Here is a 24,142-nt window from a genome sequence, read left to right on the forward strand (position 1 = left end):
TTGTCTGTAAGGGTTAGTAACCTTTTTTATTATGATATTGTAATTGCCGGCTGAGAAGGGAAAGTAGAATTGTGTACCCGGCCGGCAAAGTTGTAATTTCCCGTCCCTTACGTTTGTAACCGGAGACCGAGATCGATCACGTAGACATATGTACTCGGACGAGGGTAATGTAATCTCGTCTTTTTTCTGCAAATTGCGATTTCGTTCAACAGACTATGCTCGAGCCCGACCGCAAAAGCAAGATCACCCCGATACACCCGTCGGTAGCGTTAACAACGCACCCACGGAGCGAACGACCACAATGTCGCTTAAACTTACGGCCTTGTTGCCCGAACGACTACAATGTCGCTTAAACTTATGGCCTTGTTGCCCGAACGACTACAATGTCGCTTAAACTTATGGCCTTATCACCCGAACGACCGCAACATTGCTAAAACTTATGGCCAAACTTGTGCGCTTCTAATCGATCAACCGTTTTAGCGCTCGGCCTTGGGGAGCTAAACACGCGTTTTCTTTCCAGAAATCAGCGTCCAATCTAGTCCGACCCCTAATTGACCGACCGTCTTAGCGTTCGGCCTTGGGGGGCTAGACACGCGTTTTCTTTCCAAAAATCAGCGTCCAATCTAGTCCGACCCTTAATCGACCGATCGTCTTAGTGCTCGTCCTTGGGGGGCTAGACAGGCGTTTTCTTTCCAGAAATCAACGTCCAATCTAGTTCGACCCCTAATCGACCGATCTTCTTAGCCCTCGGCCTTGGGGGGGTAGACATGCATTTTCTTTCCAGAAATCAGCGTCCAATCTAGTCCGACCCCTGGGCCTTGGGGGGCTAGACACGCGTTTTCTTTCCAGAAATCAGCGTCCAATCTAGTCTGACCCCTAATCAACCGTTTGTCTTAGCGCTCGGCCTTGGGGGGCTAGACATGCGTTTTCTTTCCAGAAATCAGCGTCCAATCTAGTCCAACCCCTAATCGACCAATCGTCTTAGCGCGGGGGGGGGGGGGGAGGGGGGCTAGACATGCGTTTTCTTTCCAGAAATCAATGTCCAATCTAACTGACCGATCTCCCTAGCGCTCGGCCTCAGGGGGCTAGACACGCGTTTCACTGAGTGCCGAAACTTGTGCCGTGTGTTCAGTAGACGCTCCGCTAAACCGAGCATAGAAAATCTAAAGCGAAATCACCAAGTGCCAAAAACTTGCTCCATATGTTTAAGAGTTGAGACGATCACACCAAACGGTCAGAATAGCCCGACCCTTGGTCTCTGCTTCACCACCGAAACGCTTGGACTATGGGGGCTAGATCGGACGGTCGTCTCCACGGTGCCACAACAATCGCACCACACCCAAACGAACCAAACACCGGAACAGTATTACTTATGCCTAAACAACCGGGCGGTTAAAGGACCAAACCTAAGTGAAATTTGTATTAATGCTCAAACGATCAAAACTGAACACAAAAACTTAGGCAAAAAAGCGGAATATCATTAAAGTCTCACAGAGTTAGTGCCCGGTACATTTGGGTCCAGGCTCCCAAACAAAAACCCCCGACGGACGACACCCTAACCGGTGCGCCCCTTTTCGACCTCGTCATTTTTCTCGGCAGCAGCAGTAGACTGCTCAATTGCCTCCGCCTCGGCATACGGCATCGGTGACGCTCTCCGGGAGATTCGACAAGATTGTCTAGAGATCATCACCCTCAAAGACTTCGGAGATGACCGATCCTATCTCTCGATGCGTGTCCCTTTGCCCGGACGCGTACGCCCAATTTCGGAACACCCACATCATGTACTCGACCACTTTGTGCTTTACGAAGGCCTTGAAGAACTGTTCGGCGGATGTTAGGTCCCGACAGAGGAAGGTGGTTAAACCGGCTGGGTCTTGCAGCTGCGATCAAAGGTCTTCAGCCTCTTTCTTGGCCGAGGCGGTCTCCCCGATGGCCTTTTTGGCGATGGTCTCGGCGATCGCCTTGCTATCCTCAACGGACTTAAGCTTTTTCCGCAGCTCCTTCACCTCCTTCTTTAAGGAATCGGTCTCCGCTCCGCCCTTAGACCAGTAGTAGAGCGAGGTCAGCACTCAGGTCAACTGCAAGAAACTAGAATCAGCCACGTGCCAACGGTAAAATAGTCCTAAAGATCGGGAAAAGCACTTACCCGCACAAGGTTTTGAGCTCCCCGTTCGGAGACTTGCTCTGGAGTCCACCCGGCCATGTCGTCCTCCGCCGGGAAAGTGGCGCTCATCTTCGCAAGTGGATTGCCAGGAAGATCGCCGCCCGTCAAGGAGTTCATCAGGGGGGTTAAGCTGGGAGGACTTTGTCGGCGGGCCCGCTAGACGACTCCCTCGGACTCGCCGACATTCTCTTTGCCTCGCTTGCTAGTGGCCCCGGGCGGTCGTCTCCAGCGGCAGGGCTGTCGGGATCGAGGGAACTGACGCCGCGGCCGGAGACGGATCGGACGCTACCATCTTCTTCCCGCCCAGGGCCGCTTTTCGGCCGCGGGGCCTTGACTGTGGAGGGCGCGGTTTGGAAACCTCGACCGGGCTTCATACCTGTAGAAAGCAAAAAGACAATCGGTTAGAGGGTGAGAAAAAAGGAAAGAGAGCCATTCGCATGCGCACCCGGGGAAAGTAGGCGTTGCGCGACAGACCTTCTCCTTCGGAGGCGGGTGCAGCCGGTTGCATGGCAATCGTCACGTCGGCTCACCGAGGGGTGTACTTCTCTGGTAAGTCATACCGAGGCGGCTCTAGACGAGCGCTCTCGTACTCGGTAGCCGACCGAAAGATCCGAAACTCGTAAAACTTTGACGAGATCTTCGCGGTCGCCGATTGCAAGGCCTCGGTCGGTTCAGGCTACTTGCACACGGTGAAGTGGAGTGACCAAGCCCTCTTAACCGGGAGCTGCCAGGGGTATTCGATGGAGACAGTCCGGTTCTTTCATCCCGGGTTGTTATCTGGTAGATGCAGGATGTTGCAATGATGACTTCGAGACTGGGCCACCAAGAATCCCCATCCGTATCTAGCCGCGAGCGGGTGAACCGAGTGTAAGAAGTTGAACAACTCCATTGAGCTGACGAGACCGTGTCAAGCGCAAATTTGCGGGAAACACGCTATGATCCGATGCGCGTTGGGGCAGATCTGACCCGGTAACACGCCGTAGTAGCCGAGGAAGGCGAGGAGGAACGGGCTGAAGAGATAGGGTTAAAGGGGTCTTCAGGGAATCCAAGTGCATCCCAAGCCATAGTCCTTGGGTGCGATCTTTAATGGTTCCCCGGGACCTACGTGTACTGAAAAGGACTCGACCGACCAGGAGAGCGGCTGCGTCCTCCGCTTCCTTCTTTCTCAAGAGGCTTCGATGCCGTTTGGCGGACGAGCTGCTCAACAAGATTCTCTTCTTATTTAGAAGGTCGTCGGCGAAGCGGGCCGCCGACGCAGGGAAAGCGAGGGGTCGAGGGCGACTACCATAGCGTGAGGCTGCAACCCGCGACCTTGGTTCCCATATACCGGGGGGATCCCGACCGGAGGTCCCGGCTGTACCCGCTTCCATCGCCCCCGTTAATGTCCCACTGCCGCTGGGACGATCTCCGCGTTCACCCGACCTTGGAGACGCCTGGTCGACCTCGTCGTCGTGTTCGATTACGCGGGCTCCCCCGCTTGCCGTGTTGTGGCTCCCCGATCGTTCGGACGCGCGGTCATTGTCACTGCCGGACTGGTGGGTGCGAGCACCGTCGCTCTGTGCCGTGTTCGATCGCCTGGACGTGGACCGCTCGGTTTCCGTCCTTTCCGACTCGTCGTCGCTGTCACTCCCGTAATCTCGGATCGAACGATTTTGGCTGTCGGAGCTCGTCATGATCTCGCCCCTAAAAGATTAAGGGGGGAGGTTTTTCAATGATGATGCCCCACTTGAACACACGGGTCAGGATTGACCGGGTCCTAAGAACCTAAATCTATCTTAGAGATTTAAAGAAAGCATAAAAGGAGAATCACGTACCGATTGACAGTACTTAGCAAATGCCTTAGAGAATCGTTTGTGGTCGCTCGAGAACGTCCGGTCGTCATCTAGGAGAACTGAGAGCATAGTGGGACCCCAACCTCGCTTCTATTTATAGGGGTTAGTGTTGTCGGAAAAACGCTCCAATGCCATGTTTCGGGTCCAGATCTCGATAACACTCCCGAAGCGACGCGTGTCTCTCGCCACCTGCGGACGGTCCGCGATCGAGGGCGCAGCGTGCACCACAATGCACACGAGCCTAGCTCTGGGAAATCAACCCTAAGCGTGGCTAGGGCTCCTCTTCTTAACTATCGTCCGACTCGCGAGCCAGAGGGCTATGTGATAGGGATATACCCCTAGGATCCGTGCTCTACAACCGGTAACCACCCGTACATCTGACCTCGGCTGAAACGGGCATGCCACGCTATCCCGCAAGTTGGCCCGACCGACCGACTGAAGGTGCTTGTCCCGACCGTGTCCCTTCCCTGGCATGGATCGCTACTAAACCGACCGGCCCGCTCTTGTCGGTCGGGCCCGATCTGGTACATGGTCCTTGAACCCAGGAAGGGTCAGGCTTTGATCGCCGCGTGGCAGCTAGACATTCGGCCCCGCCAGGGACCGGTGCATGCCCGCCACGTGCCCGCCTTGCCGGGAACCTGGAGATGCCTTCTCTCACCCTCTATATATAAAGCGTATTAAATGCAGCTTGAAGGGGACTTTTGGAACGAGGCAAGACCGGAACCTCTCAACCCTTCATTAGGAACCCGAGTCTCAACCTTTACGTGTACACGTATTGTACCCCGTATATACAATATCGAAAACAAAGTAATAATTTCAATTTTCTACAATGGTAAAAAGACAATTGTATCCTTGACATAACGGGGTTACACGGCATATTCTAACGGAAGGACCCCATAATAAATGAAATCAAAACTAAGCGGATTAATGGTCATAAATTTAAAAGTAGAGGGCTAAAAATGATAGTGTCACCAAAGTCAGAGGATGTCTGCTGGTATTTATTCAATTTAATAATTATGTTGATTTGATTTGTAATTAAAATTACAAAAATTTATTTAGGCTCGTTTATCTTAATAAACGAACACTTACTAACCCAAACACGAGCTGAAAGCTCTGTTCCCTACAGAACCTAGTTCCAAGTAATTTTATTTTCATTAAAATTTAGATTTAATTCATTTTTAATTATTTTTCACGGAAAGAATGCACCATAAAAGTCTAAAACCGAAACGAAGTGTATTAAAAAGAAACAAATGTGAGTACACAATACATTAGGAGATGGGATGGGATGGGATATTAGTTGAAGATGATGAATGAAGGCAGGCCACAGATATTGGATAAAAAGCATCAACCTATCTATAACACATAATTTCATTATTCATTAAAAACAAAAATTGGAAACAAAGATGAAGCTGCAGCTAAAGCTTGAACTTAAACTTAATTAGCCGAAGCACTGATCGCTGGGAAGAGGCCCAGGAATGGAACCTTTGTCAAGGAACTGTAACCCGAACACAGCGATAATGGCCAGCAAACACAAATACGACAAGCCTTCAACAGCTCCCAACAAGCCGAATGGTCCACTGGGCAAACCCGAACCGGTTTTGTTCTTGGTGTATAATGACCAGCCCACAATCGCCGCCACCACCAAGTAACTCACGCCTTCAAGTGCGCCAATGGAGCCGCCTGGTCCCGGTGGGAGGCCGCAACCGGTGGTTTTGAGGGTGTAGAGTGACCATCCGATCACCGGCGTGGAGACCAATCCACCGACAATGGCCAGTTTCTCTGCTATTCCTCCTCCGTCGCTTTCGCTGCGCTGGTTTGCCATTGCTCTTACCTTAAACGTGGCGGTTGTGGTAGGGTAGAAGTTGGGCGGTGGAAGAAGCCATTTTGAGGATGATGGAGAGAGGAGCTGCAACATCTTTCTTACTCTCTTCTACTGTAGTACTAGCAATTGAGGATTGAAGAAGACGGCCCAGCTTCGGCGATGGCGAATATAAAATGAAAGGGCATGATGACTCATGAATGAGTGAGTTGAGTTGTCCGCTGTCCACAAGTCAAGCTGTCGCTTCCACACACGTGGCGGCCCAATATGTACCTGGGTCAAAAGCCCATTAATTTTTATATACAAGTGGTTCACCAAAGCCCACCGGTCCAGACACAAGGCCCAAGATTAATGCACCTTGGGTAATGACTCTCGCGAATATCTGGTCTTCCTTTCTTTTCTGGTTTGTTTGACAAGTTACTGCAAATTGTCTTTTCACACCTCCTACTAGTAGAAGAATCTTTCTTGCAAGCACGGCACCACTGCCATCTGGCACTACCTGCAAAGCGTCAAAAAATTATTAGCTATTGACGTTAATGACATTTGCACGTGCCCAAAGCCTTCTTTGATCAAAACGGTGCCGGATAGCCCTCCAACAAAACAAATCGTACAATGCACATGTGAAGTCTAATCTAAACACGTCAAGATAAATAAATAAAAAAATTTAAAAGCAAGTTGGATTTTTAAAATGAAAAAAAAAAAAAAAAAAAAAAAGTTAACATTCGCTGACAATGAGATAATTCTAGCCTATTACTGCTACTGCCGAGTAAAATTCGTGGATTACACTTCAAAAGATTAGTTTACATATTTTTTATTCACCCCCACCTGAAGGAATCCCATCTCTTTTTCTTTTCTTTTTTTAAAATTTTTTTCTATTGTACCGAAAAAAGAAATTCTAGCCTACTACTAGTAGTACGTATGTTCTGCTACATCATTGCGAGGATGATAAATGATAGGAGGGTTTCCTTGTCTACTTCCAAACCCTAACCCAACCCAACCACCTCACCCATGAAATTCAAGTTCCCGCTTTGAAACCAAGTGGGTTGAAGAAGCTCCCAACTTCCATTTGAACAAAATAACACAACGGCCATTTCAAGGATGACAGCGGGAAATATATCATCAACGACCTTTTGAATATAGTATAACCATCATCCATGACACAATTTCCCTCCAAAATATGTTCGACAGACTGGTGGCAGGCAGTAAACTCTACCCAGTCCTCCACAAAACAAAGACTAATCTAAACTGTTCCTGCAAGTCTTAAGATTGATTGATTGATTATGAATACCCACCATTCTTTTTAACTAACGCCGCTTTGATGACTTCCCATAGTCTACAGCATTGTCATCTTCCTCATCATCACTGCCATCATCTTCATCTCCATCTCTCTTCCTCTTCTTAGATACGGATGGTGGCACTTCCTGAACTTCACCATCATCATCATCATCATCATCCTCCACTCCTCCATCCAACTCATGATCCTCGTCTCCATTTGCAGCCTCCATATCACTGCCTCCAGCATCTACCTCCACCTGTCCAACAGGTTGAACCAGATATCCAGCATCATTATCTTCTTCCTGCCAACTCAACAATAATAACATTATATTAATAAAATATTGCACATTGCCATTCAATTAAAAGGCAAAAACAACCACCCAAATAGGAAAGGGGAAAGTTAGCATGTTGAATTTTTAACACAAAAAGAACTCCCTTGCTCTCTTCCTTCCTCTCATCATCATGTAGCAAAGGAACATATATACAACTTAAAAGCAAGCATTCATAAACCTTAAATATCATCTCACTAAAATCACACTCCTACCTATACCCACAAGAGAAGAACCAATGAAAAAGTGACTAGAAACAAAACATGAGAAATACTGGTTTAACCAAAATTTTAAAATTTTCAAGAAATATTCTTTCAGAGTTGCAAGGTAGGATACTACTATAGATCAGTTTGCATGGATTGTCTCAAAAATAACAGAAAGTAAGAAAATCAGATGAAGCTAATTTCATCACTATATCCTCAAACAATTTAGGGATAATTCACTTTCACAAGATGAGGTTCAGGCCAGTTACACCTGGGGTGCTCCTTATTGCTTTAAAAATTACAAATTAACTAATTATAACACAAAGCCATGGTCACAACTCACAACAACTGCTCCAGGTTAACTCAACAATACTTTCCATCATCAATAATTAATACAGAGTAAACAACAAAAACAAAAATAGCATCCAATGAGAGTTTTCTGTTTTGAGAGGATGGTTGAAACGTCTAAAGTTAACACGTAAAAGAGGCCAAAGAGAATACTGTAACATACAAACAAGTTGGTATAACAACACAGCTTTGAGAGAGAGCAAAAAGAAGACATATCAGTTCATTCAAAAATCCTAAACTTTCTGCGGAAAAAAAGTCAAATTAGTCCATATTCATTTTATATTGCTAAATACAGCAGTCAAAAACTATTATTAGCACAGATTTCACCTGCTACAGTCAAAAGCTGCTTATATTAATTAATAAATTATACAGGCAAATATAGAGCATAGATAATCTATGCCCATACTACAATAAATATATAGTTACTTAAATCTCTAAAATGTTATTTTACTCTTTTTACAGGGGGTTGCAAATTGACCAAAATAAAAATAAACCCATACAATTAGGTGCTACCAGAAAAGTGTATTAGGCATTAGAACATTAATTAGGCAAAAAATGATTCAGCAGTCATTATACTTCTAGCATGACGCTTTATACACTAGGACTAGGAGGATTCTAAATTCACAACTAAGATAAATCAATATGAGAACCATTTGCAAGTTCTTTCCTAACCATTTGACAGCACTGTTGCTACTTTCATTTAATTTAAACAAATAATCAACATAAAACATCTAAATTATGATAGGAAGTGAATATGATGTCTACTTAACCTATTAGACACAAAGGAAAGTGCAGGTGTGTGTAATTTATCAAAATCTATCTAAAAGCATTGAAAGAAAGGCTATAGCACAAACAAGATACCAAACAATTTGTTATGATGCCAATATCATTTAAAAAAAACAATAAATTCAGCTATAAACATGGCAAAGAGATCATCACCTCATCCTCAGCATCCTCATCGTCATCAAATTCACCATCATGATCATCCTCCACTCCCTGCTCTTCCTCACCAGTCTCTCCATTATCATCCTCGTCATCTTCATCTTCCCCTTGCTCATGTCCATCAATTTCCCCTTCTGTGCTAGCCAGCCTCCCAGTACTTTCTGGCTCACCGTCATCATTATCCACTTCCTCCTCATCCTCATCATCGTCATCATCTTCATCATCATCTTCCACCCCATCCTCGTCCTCATCAGTGTCATCAATCTCATGAACCTCTACCACATCGTCTTCATCATCATCCCCATCATCTTCATCTATTTCCTCAGCTGAATCATTATCTTCATCGTTATCATCCTCCTCGTCATCATCACCAGCTGCTGCTATTCTAAAACCATTGGACTGCTTATGTGAATTAGCTTGCTTCACTCCACTAGCTCCCCCTCTGGAAGTTTCTGCCTCTTCCTCATCAGCATCACTCTCATCCTCATCCACATCAAGCACCCCATCACTCCCAGCTTTGTGCCCGTTGCTCACCCTGTAAGGCCTATCTTCACCGTCAACTTCCCCACTCCCTGGATCATCATCCTCCTCCTCTTCATCCTCGTCCTCCTCCTCCTCATCATCTGACTCCGGCCTCTCATTTTCCTCCGCATCCATCTTATCCAGGTACTTTAACGACTTAATCAATCCAAAAACCCTAGATCGATAATCCTTAACCCTTGTCACCGGACACTCATACAGATCAAGCGAGACCAGTTTGAGCTCTGCTAGCGGCCGAAGATCATCTATATCCTGAATCCTGTTGTTCGACAAATCGAGGTCCCGAAGAGAGTTTAAACCAGCCTCTACGAGGAATTCTAGCCCCGCAGCGATTCTATTATCTGATAAAATTAACTTTTGCAGGTTATGAAGCCGGGGAAACTGTTCCAGGGACGAAACACCGATGTTTGCTATGGATAGGTGCTGAAGGTTCTGAAACCTCTCGAACAGGGCCGGCGGAGGCAAGCGACCATGAACGCACTTCACAGCTCCGTCTAGAGTTAATGTTCGAACCGAAGCGAAGTCCGTTTGGCCGTCCAGAGCTGTCTCCACCGCTCTTTCCCAAATCTCATCCATCAATTGAAGCCAAAACTTTGATCAGTCAAAACATAACCCAAAACAAAATCAAGTGAATATTTAGAAATCGCAGTTTATGGATACACGATAAAAAAAAAAACCCTAAAATATGAGGTGTTTTCTGCAATGGTAATGAGCACGAAGAAAACCTAATCTCTCTCTCTCTTTTTCTCTCTATTTCTCTCTCCAAAACGCTCCCCTTTCTCACTCTAGATATTGTGGAGGCGAGTCGAGAGGGGCAACTCGAGTCGAGTCAAGTCAGGGTCGGGAGATTTTGGTTGTTTTGTTATGAAGCGATATTTCGCCGTTGGATCTGCAAGCCACGGATCGATGACGCGGACGAGGTATGTACGGCGCAGATTGGAGAACGGTGTGTTTCTTTTCCAGACGGACGTAGAGTGCGAATTGGGCCAGGATGAGACAAGGGCGAGTCAGAGACGTCAATTTTGGGTGTAAATATCGAAGCACTTGTGGATATGCCTCTGAGATTCCATATTATCACGAAAATGCCACCCGCCAATAGCTGCAGACTTTCAGTGGCTCAAGCAATCTTTTTTTTTTTTTTTTTTTTTTTGTCCCAATTCTTTATTTTAATCACCTCATTGGGAGCTAGCTGTGCAGTCTACAGGTTACAGAGTTCTAGACTTTATCAGTTTATTGGTTGAGAATTTTTGAAAAAATAATAATAATTCTAAAACTCTCTAAAAACTGAAAATAAGATAAAAAATAAATAAATGGGTTTCATCAAAATAAAAAGGGAAAATAGCACTTTTTCTCCTGAATTATATACTTACAGCACTTTTTCTCCCTAAACTATATTCAAGTGGTTATTTTTCTCCCTGTTCGTTTTTGGGTTTTCGGGCCCAATGAAGTCCAACACAACCTTTGGTTGGTGGATTCACATTTCAAAAAAGTGATCGCAAAGATGAGTAGTCGAAGGATTAGAAAGTGTGGGTGTATCTTACTCTCTAGGCATGGACTCCCCTTTTGCAAGTGTGGAGGGGGCCTTTATATAGCAGGCTCCCTTTCATTCGAATTGAAGTACATTAATCATTGCTTTTAAGGCTATCTATACTATCAGACCGTTCGGTCGCTGTTACCGAGTCGCCCAATGGCTCTGTGGTCTTTTAACGGCCCTTTTGACCGAGTCCTCTTGAATGCTGTATTGAGTGTTCTTTCAACGGCTCTTAAACCGACTTGAAGGCTTCTTACTGGCCTCTGGGCCGAGTCTCCTCCTTTACTTGGGCCCGGACCGACTCCTGGACTCGGCCCAGGCCCTCATCGGGCTTCTTCTTTTACTGACCCTTGTCTTCTATCTTGGGTTTTTCCTCTTCTTGGGCCCCTCTTCTTGGGCTCCTCTCTCGTGGGCCCCTCTTCTTGGGCCGGGGTCCTCACCCCATAAACTAGTCCCTCACTTTCTCATACCCGGGCCGCTAATCCGGGTTTGAGAAAGTAGTAACCGTCAATTCCTTCATCCATCGGATCCCGCCTTTAAAGAGACCTCATAACGTCCGGATCCTCTGCTATCATCCCGGATTCAGCGGAGCCGTTTGGATTCTCCATGCTCCGCATGGATCCTTTAAATAGCCTCTTGTCTTCTACATCTCTCCTCACTTGACCAACCATGGGTCGCTCGCCTTTGAAGGGAAAGCGGATCGACTTTGGGTTTCCTCGACGCCCTCTACCTTCCAAGCGGACTCGACCTGAGAGGGAGAATAAGAAGAAGGCTCCTCGGTCGTCCTCCCAGTGGTCTCCCTCCGGTGCTACTTCCTCTGTTCAACAGCCGCCAACCCCGATTCGCACGGAGAATGTTCCGACTTCACTCAATCCGCCGCCTTCGAGTACTGCCAGGGTGACTGCTCAGGACGGATCTTTCGTGGAGGTGGCCGTCCCTGAGCAGCTGACCTTTCGTATGACCTTCTCCATTCCACTTGATGACCTGGATGGGCCGGCCACTGGCCTGATGAATGATGCCGACTTCGCTCGATACTTGGAACTGTATCCGGATGACGAGGAGCCGGTGGTGCCGCCAATCATGCCAGCTTTCTGGGATACCTTTTGTCCGTCTCCCACTAGACTGCCCGGGGAGACGTTCTTTGGGAGTGATTCTTCTTCACCCGGCGAGTGATGGGCCTCGTTCGAGTTTGGTTTCCGCGTTGCCGAGTGGGTGATGCATATGAGCATTTTTATTTATTTGCGATGTAATAAGCTCCTTATCTTGTGTGTTCCCCTCTTATAATAAGATCACGTTTCCCTCTGGGAGGGTGTTTATTTCTTAATTCTTTTCCTGATACTCATTCTATTCTCCCAGCTGATGGGTCCGAGAGTCGGCCATGTTGTCAGCCCCTTTTCAGTTTGACGCCTGCAAATATTCCCCATATCTTGGGTGAATCTACCTTTTTCAGCTCAATCGTGCGAATATCACTCTTTTCAAGCGGATTTAATGGAACTACCCCCTGACACAAATCCCTGTCCTTCGTCCAATCCGGCCTGATCATGGCAGTTTACTGTTAGCTCCGTGATTTCCGCCTAGATACTCACCCCCCTGAGGCTATATAAAGGCCCCTTATGCTGGTGATTCATACCACCTCTGCCCACAGACTCTTGATCATGAGTTACAGAGTCGGCGATCGTCGCTTCTCCATTCGCAAAAAGGAGCACGCTCGCCTGGAAGAGCTAAGGCGAAAAAGGCTGGCCAATGGTGGACATCTAGTGGGCGACTCAAGTTCTGATCCTATCGTGGTGTCTCCGGATATGCTGGACTTGGCCCCCGCGGAACCGGCTGATGGTAAGGTGGAACCAGTGGTGAACGATCCGGGCCCGGAGGAGGAGGAGGTATGGGAGGTTCCTCCTCTTTTTGGCGTGGCTATGTCTCCGAGTGCATTGGAGAGGCCCTTGCAGATGATTGACGACGGGAAGCCGGCCGTGTATCTGGACGAGTCGCCGGAGCCTGAGCCGAGTCCTCCGCCCTTCCTCCCTCAGTACTTCCTAGAGGGTACTCCACCTACTCAGCCGTCGGAGGAGGGAGCCAAGCCGTGATCCGTCTTTTCCTTCGCGTCTCATATTTGGCCGAGTTCTAGGCCCCTTTTGTACTCTGTACTTGGCCGAGTCCCAAGCCTTGATGTTTTTCGAATAAACTGTTTGTCCTTTGTTTGCTTGTAGCATTTTTCCTTTATCTCCGTATTGTTCATTGGTCGGCTCCTGGTCCATGTTTTAGGAGTCACCCAGCCCAATCGTCCGACTCCTAGGCTTGGGTCTTTTTACAAACGTTGCCTGTGCTAACAAAGCTAAAACGGGCCGGGTTTTGCTGGGCCCCTTCTGGAAGCTTCGTGTCCACACCCAGTGGGCCCAGAAGCCAAGGCCTATGATGGGCCTCCGGCTAGCAGGCCGGGTCACAGCAACCCGGTTCTAGCCTAGGGTAGACGCGCCGTTTGCAGGCTGTCCCTAGGCCTGAACTGTCGTTTCGCTTTCCCAGGCATTAAATGCGGCGTCCTTTCACCTCTTGTCACCCTTCTCTTACACAATGAGAGGGTGACATGTGGCCGCCCTTTGGGATTCTCACTCCCTTTAAATACCCGTCTTCTTCCCTCTTCTTTCACTTTCTCCAAATTTCTCTGAAAAAAGAACTCAGTCCGAGCCTTTGCCCTCTTCCTCCGCTTAGCATTTCTCAGGTTGGTAATGTCTTCCTCCTCTGATTCTTCTTCTTCTTCTTCTTCTTCTTCTTCTTCCCGTCGCTCGACGGGGAACCCTGCATCAACTTCTACTTCTTCTTCTTCTACTTCCAGTCCTCGCCGTATGGAGATTCCGCTTGATCTCTCACCGGCGTCTTCTTCCCAACCGACCCCCTCTTCTTCGGGGGCGGTGACTCCTTTGAGTCCGGCACCTCTCACGATGGTGGCGGCTCTTCCGGATGGTGCCGGACGGCCGCGAGGCAAGTTCGACTCCATCGTTCGACCGGAGGGGCGTCCATCGCAAATCTCAGCGGCGGACCTAGAAATGGCCCGCTACCTTCTCGGGCCTTCTGCCCTCGTTTTTGCCCCGAAAAACCGGCATATTTATGACCCGCCGGAGGGCTGTGTGGGCATTCATTTACACTCGGTTTCTTTTGGCTTCCGGGTGCCTCCGTGTCCATTTCTCTCCCTCTTCCTTCGTCATTATAACCTCGTTCTGGGTCAGTTGGTACCCAACTCTCACCGCCTTCTCACCTGCTTTATCAACCTCTGCCATTGGTGGCTTCGTGAGCCGGATTTAGACCTCTTCCGGTATTTGTTCACCGTGAATAAGGTCGGCTCACATTCGCCGGCTTCGTTCAAGTCGCCGCCCGTCCTGGGCGACAACTCTTCGAGGAGCTTTCCGACTCCATTAAGGACTGGAATCCCTATTATTTTTTCGTTCGTCCTTCTTTCTCTTCCTTCGCCTTTCCGACCTTGTGGCCGGCCGCTCTGTTCAAGCCTTGCTCCCGGCGCACCGTCTTCACCCAAGATGCGATCCAGGGTGGCGAGTTCTTGAGGGGCTTTGGGCCGTACTCTGTCAAGTACTGGTCTCGGGTCCGAGCCATGGCGAAACGAGGCTTTCTGCCCGACGGCGCGGCCACCCTAGGTAGTTCTCTCATGTCCTTCTTTTTCTTTCTCTTTCTTTGTCCGACTGCTAACACTAATATCTTCCTTTGCAGGTCCTTACGACTCCGACTCCACCAGCTCCGATGAAGCCGAGACTCCCACTCCGGAGATGGCTGACAGGGCTGAGAAAATGAGGCGCCGACTGTCTCAACGCGCCTCGGGCGCCGCTGCTGCTTCTTCGTCTTTCGCTTCTCCAGCCTCGAGGTCGACTCCTCCACCACCACGTACCGTGGTGGACCTGACGCCATCGCCCGTCACCTCGCCTTCCCGAGCGCCGCCTCTTCCTCCGTCCGAGAACCCAAGCTCTAAGCGCTCGGTCGAGCAATCGGACGCGCCGGCTCCAAAGAGGATCCGGTTGGGCATCGAGCTGGACGAGGACGCCCAAATCTGGCAAGGCAACTCTTCCGTCCATTCCTGGGCCGACCACGTCCTTCTGCCTAAGGACGTGGAGATGACCGGCGCAATGCTGGACGAGTACATCCTCGAGGCCTCGCTTCGCCAATCGTACCGCATAAGTGTTTCTGACTTGTCGTCCTTTTTTGTCCTTTTCTTCTTCTTTATCTGACCTCTTTTGTTCTTGCAGAACCTCACCTTCCAGATGGAGATGAGCAGGCGACTAAGGGGTTACAAGACGGGGCTCCAGTCTCTTTCCACTCGTCTGCGCCAAACAGAGGAGGCTCGCCTGGAAGAGCAGGCTAAGCATGCCAAGTCGGTGGAGGTGCACACCTCCGAGCTGCTGAGGGTCACTCGTCAGTGGGAGGAGGAGCGGGACAAGGTCGCGACCATCGCTGCAACTTCGGTGGAGGATTACAAGAAGTCGGCAGCCTTCGAGGCGGACGTGAAGGCGGCGGTGGCGGCTCGGCAGAAGGAGATTGCCCAGGAGTGGCTAGCGACGCCGGAAGGAGATGACTATCTCCTTGACTTGGGTGAGCGCGACTATCGCCTAGGTTTCCGCGAGGCTCAGATGGGGATCCATGCCGCCTTGCTGGCCCGAGATTCCGCCTTCACTCCCGAGAGCTGGGGCCTCAAGCCAGTGCTGGACCTTCTGCCGGCGACTGCAGAGCCCGCATCGACTGCAGATCCGGCAGCTCTCCCTGTGGCGGAGCCTTCAGAGCTTGCAGAGCCACCTCCTCAGGCAGAAGACTCCTCACTCGTTCTTCCTGCTAGACCATCGGCGGAAGCTCAAGCCGAGGAAGTTGATGTTGACACCCCCTCCCCCGTAGTTTAGGGTTTTCCATTTGGTAGCCTTCTTTTGTATGGGCTGCCCCTCCCCACCCCTTCTCGAGCCTTTTTATTAATGAAGTCTTCTTTGCTCCTTTCGACTGCCTCTATCTCTTTTCTTCTTTTGGGTTCCCCAGGCATAATTCAAGGCCCTGAGCTCTTCCGCTTTGTTAAACTTCCATGATCAAGGATCTGGTTCTCCATCTGTTTGTGCCGAGTTCCTCAGTTGAGGCGAATCTGCAAACTTTTCTTTTTCCTTAGAAACGACTTGAGGTCAGTGCCCCGTTGTTTTTCAATATATTCGTCGAGTCCCTCAGTCGAGGCGACTTCTTTTGGCTTTTTCTCGGAAACGACTAAGGGTCTGGACCCTTGTTTTCTATCTTTTCTCGCCGAGTTCCTCAGTCGAGGCGACTCCTTAGGCTTTTTCTTTACTTAGAAACGGTTTAGGGTCAGTGCCCCGTTGTTTCTTTATATACTCGCCAAGTCCCTCAGTCGAGGAGACTCCTTTTGGCTTTTTCTCGGAAACGACTAAGGGTCTGGGCCCTTGTTTCCTATCTTTTCTTGCCGAGTCCCTCAGTCGAGGCGACTCCTTAGGCTTTTTCTTTTCTTAGAAACGGTTTAGGGTCAGTGCCCCATTGTTTCTTTATATACTCGCCGAGTCCCTCAGTCGAGGCGACTCCTTTTGGCTTTTCCTCGGAAACGACTAAGGGTCTGGGCCCTTGTTTCCTATCTTTTCTCGCCGAGTCCCTCAGTCGAGGCGACTCCTTAGGATTTTTCTATTCTTAGAAACAATTTAGGGTCAGTGCCCCGTTGTTTCTTTATATACTCGCCGAGTCCCTCAGTCGAGGTGACTCCTTTTGGTTTTTCCTCGGAAACGACTAAGGGTTTGGGCCCTTGTTTCCTATCTTTTCTCGCCGAGTCCCTCAGTCGAGGCGACTCCTTTTTGCTTTTTCTCGGAAACGACTAAGGGTCTGGGCCCTTGTTTCCTATCTTTTCTCGTTGAGTCCCTCAGTCGAGGCGACTCCTTAGGCTTTTTCTTTTCTTAGAAACGATTTAGGGTCAGTGCCCCGTTGTTTCTTTATATACTCGCCGAGTCCCTCAGTCGAGGCGACTCCTTTTGGCTTTTCCTCGGAAACGACTAAGGGTCTGGGCCCTTGTTTCCTATCTTTTCTCACCGAGTGGAGGGAAATGATCGAGGATAAAAGGTGTCTTCTTATTAGATTCGAAAACTCGAGTACATGTCTAACCTTTTATTGGTAGAATTTCTTCAAATGGATGACGTTCCAGAGTCGGCATATGGGTTTTCCTTCTAGGGTCTCGAGCTTGTAGGTACCGGCCTGCACCACTGAAGCAATGTGATAAGGTCCTTCCCACTTAATCGCAAATTTGCCCCCTTCTGTGGGCTGGCTTGCCTGTCGATCCCGCAACACGAGGTCGCCAACCTGGAAGGCTCGTGGGCGAATCCTCCAGTCGCGATACCTCTTTACGACTTGTTGGTACTCAACCATCCGGGCGCACGCCACTTCCCTTCTTTCTTCTAGGAAGTTCTTTTCAATTCTAAGGCTTTCTTCGTTATCTTCGTCGGAATAACTGCGGACTCGGTAGGTGGGCTCAACGACCTCTACCGGGACCTTGGCTTCAAAGCCGTATGCTAAGGAAAAGGGGCTCTCTCCAGTCGCCTGTCTTTGTGTAGTTTGGTAGGCCCAGAGGACCCGGTCGAGCTCATCCGCCCAAGTTCCCCCGATGTCCTCCAACTTTTTTCGAATCCCGTCCCCTATGGTCTGGTTCACATTCTCGACTTGTCCGTTGGCCTGGGGGTACGCGACGGATACCTTGGTGTGTCGTATACTATGCCGGCGACAGAAGTCGGCGAAAGCTTGGCAGTCAAACTGCTTGCCGTTATCGCTAACTACGTGCTCGGGCAGGCCGAAACAGCAAATCACCTTCTTCCACAGGAAGCGTCGACATTGGTACTCGGTGATGGTGGCCAGCGGCTCGGCCTCGACCCATTTAGTGAAGTAATCGATGGCCACTACACAAAATTTCAAGCTTCCCGGGGCGACTAGTAGTGGTCCTAACAAGTCGATTCCCCATTTAGCAAAAGGGATGACCGTGGTGACCGGCGTGTAGAAGGTGGCCGGCCGACTGTCCTTCCGGGCGAAGGCTTGGCAAATGTTACACCTGGCTATCCATTCTACGCAATCTCTCATCATGGTCGGCCAATAATACCCCTGGACGACTAGCTTTTGGGCGAGCGTGTGGGCCCCCTGATGGGCGGCGCAAATCCCTCGGTGCGCCTCATCCATTATCCTCTCGGCTTCGGGCCGGAGTAGGCATTTAAAGAGACCCCCGAACGACTGCTTGTACATCTGTCCGTCAATGATCTGGAATGAAGGGGCTTTTCGTCGAATCCTTGCAGCGACTCCTGGATCCTCTAGTAATTCGCCTGTTTCCTTAAACCGCCGGATGTCTTCTATCCAGAACATCTCGGGGTTTCTCTCTCGATCCCATTCCTCGACATTTACCTGTTGGACCTCCCATGGTATTTCTTCTATACTCGGACGACTTAACTCCTCCTTTTGGCAAATCTTGGCGAGGTGATCCGGTATTCCTTCTAAGGCGATTTTCGATAATATGTCGGCCTCGATGTTGTCCACCCGGGAGATATGCTCTATTTCATATGTTCCGAACTCTTTCAGCATTTCTATCGCCTTCTCCTTATACTGGGTCATCCGAACGTTCTTAGCCTCGTCGGCCGGATGCATGAAAATCTGATGATATCCCCTAAAGGCATCCATAAAGCTCAGCAGGGTCGACCCCGCCGTCTCGTCGACCAGCTGGTCAATCCGTGGCAAGGGGAACGGATCCTTCGGGCAGGCTTTGTTAAGATCAGTGTAATCCACGCACATCCGCCATGCTGGGGGTTTCGGTACGAGGACCACGTTCGCCAACCACTCCGGGTATTTAACCTCTCGGATGTGGCCCGCGGCTAGCAGCGTGCCCACCTCTTTCTTTACGAATTCCCTTCGGTCATTGGCGAGATACCGCTTTTTCTGTACGACCGACCGATGGTCCGGATCCACGGCGAGTTGGTGGGCGATGATGGACTTGTTGACGCCTGGCATATCCTCCGGCCCCCCAAGCAAAGACCAGTCGATGCTTTCGGAGTACTTGGATAATTTCCTCCCGAGTTTCCTCGGGGAGGCCGACACCAATTCTGACCCGTCTGTCCGGCCGTTCAGGGTCGATTTCGATTTCTTCCAATTCCACGGCCGGTTCCGGGCGGGGTATCATTGCTTTCTTTGGGGGCTTTTCCGTGATTTCGTGGACTTGCATTCCTCGTTTGCCGATCCCCCTATAGGCTTGTAGGTAGCAGTCGCGGGCGACTCTTCTATCACAACGCACCGTTCCTATCCCGTTTGGCGTGCGAAATTTCAAGCAAAGATGCTCGATGGAAATCAATGCTCCCAAGTCCTCCAGGCCTGGTCGGCCGAGTATAGCATTGTGTGAGCAAACTATGTTTACCACGATGAATTTCATGCTGAGCTGCTGCACGTCGGGATAGCTGCCGACTTCCACTGGCAGGGTGATGGACCCCTCTGCCTCCACCGAGTCTCCCGTGAAACCGGCGAGCGGTGTTTTGACCGGATTCAGCTGTTCTCGAGTCAACCCCATCTTTGTGAAAGTCTCGAGGTATAGTACGTTGACGCTACTTCCGGTGTCGACCAAGATTCGCCGAACGACCACTCCGTTTACGTCCATCGCTATGACCAGCGCATCTCGATGCGGTGTCTCTCCCGTGGGCAAATCTTTGTCAGTAAATGTGATCGGTTCTCGGCACACTTTCTTCGAGCTTTCTTCTCGCCCATATACTGTTCCGACGTATAGTTGTCGAGCCCAGACCTTTCTGGTATTTGCCGAGTCGCCGCCCTCTGGTCCGCCGACTATCATGTTAATAACTGGCTTCTGACGCCACTGGGCCTCGTCCTCCTCTGTGGCCGACCGCTTTCCGCGGCTATTCTCGGCGGCGACCGCGGGATCATCGTCCTCTCGTGCTATTGACCTTCGCCTCCACTGATTAGGAGGCGGGGTCCCTTGCTGGATAATTCCCTCCATGACCTTTTTCAAATAGAAGCACTCTTCCGTACTATGGGTGTAAGACTTATGATAGCGGCAGTATTTAGAGTTCTTACCTGTCTCTTCACCTGCCATACGCTCGTCGATCGGCAGGGGCGGAGGCGGAGCGACCGCTTGAACCTCGTGCACCGGGTGCTGAGGAACTGCTCTGTAGGGATGGATCATAGGCTTGTCATAGGGACGTCTAACCTCAAGTCGCCGAGCCCCTTCCGGGCGCTTTTCCTTGGTTTCCGCGCGGGTCCTCTTTCCGCCGGTGGATCCTCCGATTTCACGTTGTCGCTTATGCTTCATGACCTGCTCCGTGTTAGCCCTTTTATTGGCTATGTGTATGGCTTCCACGTAAGTAGTCGGGCGGTTATCCTGCAGATCCCGATACAACTGCCCGGATCGTAAAGATTCGATGAAAAAAGTGAGTGCGGTCTGATCTTCGACCTCCTCGATAGACTGGATCTCCTTTTGCCAGCGGACCAAGTAGGCTTTCAGGGACTCGCCTTCCTCTTGGTGGACATCTCCCAGGTGGGTCAGATCCTTCTGATGCTTGATGTTGGCCGCATAATGGCTCATGAAACGGTTGGCTAACTCCTCGAAACTGTGAATTGACTTAGGAGGCAGCGCCACTAACCACCTTTGTGCCGAGCCTTTCAGCGTGGGCAAGAAGGCGCGACACATCACCGGGTCTCGCACTCCCAAGACCTGCATTTTGGCCTGATAGCTAAGCAGATGCTCGCGTGGGTCTCCAGATCCGTCGAAGGTGGCTTGTTCCGAAAATTTGAAGTCGCTGGGTATTTTGTAGGACATGATCTTGGAAGAGAATGGCAAAGCGGTGAGCAACGCCTGCCCGGGGGATTTGGTCTTTCCCCCCATTTGTTCTTTCAGATCTCGTACCTCCCGGTCCAATTGGGCCACGTCGCCTTCATTGTGAGTGTGGTTTCCTGTGGACTCCGTACTTTCGCCGACCTCAGATTGGGCCGGTCGGTCATCGTTACGCGTTACTCGCTCGGTCCGACGTGTCCGAGTCTTAGTTCTTCTGGTGCGAGCTCTTTCTCGACCGGTTTCCCGATCTCGGGGTCCTGCTGGTGCGCGGCTGGGCTCCCTTTCTCCTAGTTGTTCTCGTGCAGGCTGCCGCCCAGCATTCGGACCCAGCCTTGAGTGGACTGATCGTACTGGCTGGCTCTCTGCCCGTCGATTTTCCTGTCCGTCTTCCGGCCTCTGGGACAGTTGTTGATGGCGAGGCATTGGCCGAGAAACCGACTGTTCCCTCACTCCTCGACTCGCGTCGGCGAAGGCTCATCCGATCGCGTGGAGTTGTTCCGGGGTGAGGGGTATCATAGGCGGCTGCCGGTTCACCGGTGCCGTTTCATTTCCTTGACTTTGAGCATTTCGTTGGTTCAACTGGTCTCTTAGATCCGCCTCTATCCCGTTGTTTCGGTTGTTTGCTTGGTCTCGTCCTTCCAATATGTTCATGACGCTCTTTCGTTCGACTTCGGGACTCGCCCTGCTCAGAGAGTCACGTAGCTCTTTGTATCGATCCCCACAGACGGCGCCAGTGTTGGTTTTTGGGTTTTCGGGCCCAAGGAGGTCCAACACAACCTTTGGTTGGTGGATTCACATTTCAAAAAAGTGATCGCAAAGATGAGTAGTCGGATGATTAGAAAGTGTGGGTCTATCTTACTCTCTAGGCATGGACTCCCCTTTTGCAAGTGTGGAGGGGGCCTTTATTTAGCAGGCTCCCTTCTATTCAAATTGAAGTACATTAATCATTGCTTTTAAGGCTATCTATACTATCAGACCGTTCGGTCGCTGTTACCGAGTCGCCCAACGGCTCTGTGGTCTTTTAACGGCCCTTTTGACCGAGTCCTCTTGAATGCTGCATTGGGTGTTCCTTCAACGGCTCTTAAACCGACTTGAAGGCTTCTTAATGGCCTCTGGGCCGAGTCTCCTCCTTTACTTGGGCCCGGACCGACTCCTGGACTCGGCCCAGGCCCTCATCGGGCTTCTTCTATTACTGACCCTCGTCTTCTATCTTGGGCTTTTCCTCTTCTTGGGCTCCTCTCTCGTGGGCCCCTCTTCTTGGGCTCCTCTCTCGTGGGCCCCTCTTCTTGGGCCGAGGTCCTCACCCCATCACTCCCTAAAATGTTAAATAGACATTTTTACCCTTAAAATAAATTGACCACGATTCGGTTCAAACCGAACCGACACTATAGCAAATAAACTTAAATATTCCAATTACAATTTAGAATCGAAATCTGATATTTAGAGTTTATTAAAATCACAAATCGGAACGATCGGTTCCTGTTTTGAACAAAAAAAAAATACATTTATTGTTGAATTTAGACTATTTTTAAAATTAAAAAAAATAAAATTTTAAAATAAAGACGGTTCACAGTTCGGGATCCAATTCTTTCGATTCATAATTTTAATAAACTGAAATCTAAGTATTGGGTTCTGGATCTAAATCATAACCGGAAACTTTCAATTCAATTGCTATAGTGTCTGGTTCAGTTCGAATCGAACCGTGATCGTCCCTACGTATAAGCAATAATTTGATGGAGAAGAAAAATAAATAAAATGTTTACTTTAAGAGTATAAATGTCAATTTAATATATCAAGGGGGGAAACCATCACTTTTAAAATAATTGAGGGGGCTAATGTGCTTACATGAATAACTCAAGAAAAAATGTGTCATAACCATATAATTTTGAACAAAAGAAAAAAAAAAATCTCGTATATATAAAACGGTGTTTTTTTACGGGATATTCCAAAGTCAGCATTGCTTGTAGGGAAATTTTTGTTCTCTATTGGTTGTTCAATTTTATTATTTTTAGAAACAATGAAGTAAATAATTAGTATTTGTATTTTTTTTTTTTTAAAAGAATCATATTATATAGTAGTAATATCAATTTCTAATGCAAAAATATGATATATTTAAATTGCTTGTATGGAATAAATATAAATAATAATAATAATCGAAACAGATATCTGTTTGATTATTTTCAAAAAAAAAAAAAAAAAAGAAGAAGAAGATATCTGTTTGATTATGAAATTAAATAAATGTCATGAAAAATGATTCAATATTATTTACGAATCAAATGACAATAAATAATACTCCATATAAATTTGCTCTTTCTATAATTAGTTTCAAAATAGAAGATTTGCGCAATAATAATATTCTTGCTCATATTTTTCATAGCATATATACATAAATTGAATATGTATTATGTATTTGTCTCATCTTATTACCATGGCTACCCGAAAGAAGGATATAATGCCTTGTACTGTGGCTAGAAGTGCACCTGGAGTCTCTCATCTATTTTTCGCAAATGACAGTCTCTTATTTTTTAAAGCCATCATTTCTGAGGTTGTTGCGGTGAAAAATTGTTTAATGACTTATGAAAGAATGTCAAGATAATCTGTTAATTTCAACAAGTCTTGTATTGTTTTTAGCAGAAACACGGGGGCAGAAAGAAAAGAGGCGGTGGCGGCAGTTTTCAACGTTATTCAATCTGACAATATAGGAAAATATCTGGGTTTGCCTATGGGGGTTGGTTGAAATAAGAAAGAAGTTTTTTCCTATATTGAGACGAAATTAATTCACGGGTTGAATGGTTGGAACAGAAAAATGTTGTTAAAGGCAGGGAAGGAAATTCTTCTTAAAAGTGTTGCACAGGCACTTCCCACCTATACTATGAGTTTATATTTCCTCCTGGTTACTTTCTGTGAGCGCATTAAAAGAATTATGAATAAATATTGGTGGTCTACAAGAGGAGGAAGTGGTGGTGGAATTAGATGGATGGCCTGGACAAAATTAAGTGCCCCAAAATTAAATGGTGGCATGAATTTCAAGAATCTGAGCAGGTTTAATGTGGCCCTGTTAGCCAAACAAGGGTGGCGTTTTCTCACCCAGCGGGACTCTCTTGCTGCACAACTCTACAAGGCTAGATACTTCCCTCAGGTTGATTTTCTTGAGGCAACAATTGGAGCTAACCCGAGTTACTGTTGGAGGTCTATTCTTGCAGGGCAGAATTTGTTGAGACAAGGTTGTATTCGAAGGATAGGGAATGGCCGAAATACAACAGTGTGGAATCAGCCATGGTTACCAAATAAAGACGACCCATACATTCATACACCATTGCCACC

At 48.5% G+C, this 24,142-nt stretch overlaps 3 protein-coding genes across 5 annotated transcripts; all 3 read right to left on the reverse strand.

Annotated features, from left to right (window-relative positions):
- Positions 1-5,209: 5,209 nt before the first annotated feature.
- Positions 5,210-5,944, reverse strand: LOC109168508. Its single transcript, XM_019317547.1, has one exon. The coding sequence runs from the start codon at positions 5,909-5,911 to the stop codon at positions 5,435-5,437; it is 477 nt and encodes a 158-aa protein (XP_019173092.1). The 5' UTR covers positions 5,912-5,944; the 3' UTR covers positions 5,210-5,434.
- LOC109168507 (acidic leucine-rich nuclear phosphoprotein 32-related protein) lies at positions 5,290-10,268 on the reverse strand. 3 transcript variants are annotated; one of them, XM_019317546.1, is made up of 3 exons: positions 8,910-10,268; positions 7,108-7,392; positions 5,290-6,314 (listed from the first exon to the last, which is right to left on the reverse strand). In XM_019317546.1, the coding sequence occupies exons 1-2, from the start codon at positions 10,026-10,028 to the stop codon at positions 7,120-7,122; spliced, it is 1,392 nt and encodes a 463-aa protein (XP_019173091.1). In that variant the 5' UTR covers positions 10,029-10,268; the 3' UTR covers positions 5,290-6,314; positions 7,108-7,119. The 3 variants fall into 3 exon arrangements, with proteins under 3 accessions (XP_019173091.1, XP_019173090.1, XP_019173089.1); XM_019317545.1 differs by having other exon boundaries at positions 5,290-6,310; positions 7,104-7,392; XM_019317544.1 differs by lacking the exon at positions 5,290-6,314 and having other exon boundaries at positions 6,683-7,392.
- Positions 10,269-18,898: 8,630 nt separating this feature from the next.
- Positions 18,899-21,241, reverse strand: LOC109168421. The gene has a single exon (XM_019317446.1). The coding sequence runs from the start codon at positions 21,239-21,241 to the stop codon at positions 18,899-18,901; it is 2,343 nt and encodes a 780-aa protein (XP_019172991.1).
- Between the last annotated feature and the right edge of the window lie 2,901 nt (positions 21,242-24,142).

Source organism: Ipomoea nil, unplaced genomic scaffold, assembly GCF_001879475.1.
Source record: "Ipomoea nil cultivar Tokyo-kokei standard unplaced genomic scaffold, Asagao_1.1 scaffold3199, whole genome shotgun sequence".
Lineage (NCBI taxonomy): Eukaryota > Viridiplantae > Streptophyta > Magnoliopsida > Solanales > Convolvulaceae > Ipomoea > Ipomoea nil.

What these genes read in the sequence shown, in the direction of transcription:
- LOC109168508 (XM_019317547.1), bottom strand. Translation starts at nt 5,911, where the DNA reads ATGTTGCAGCTCCTCTCTCCATCATCCTCAAAATGGCTTCTTCCACCG.
- LOC109168507 (XM_019317546.1), bottom strand. Translation starts at nt 10,028, where the DNA reads ATGGATGAGATTTGGGAAAGAGCGGTGGAGACAGCTCTGGACGGCCAA. An exon ending in ATGAGGATGCTGAGGATGAG is followed by an intron (nt 7,393 to 8,909) that starts GTGATGATCTCT and finishes TTGAGTTGGCAG; the next exon opens with GAAGAAGATAATGATGCTGG.
- LOC109168421 (XM_019317446.1), bottom strand. Translation starts at nt 21,241, where the DNA reads ATGCCTCGCCATCAACAACTGTCCCAGAGGCCGGAAGACGGACAGGAA.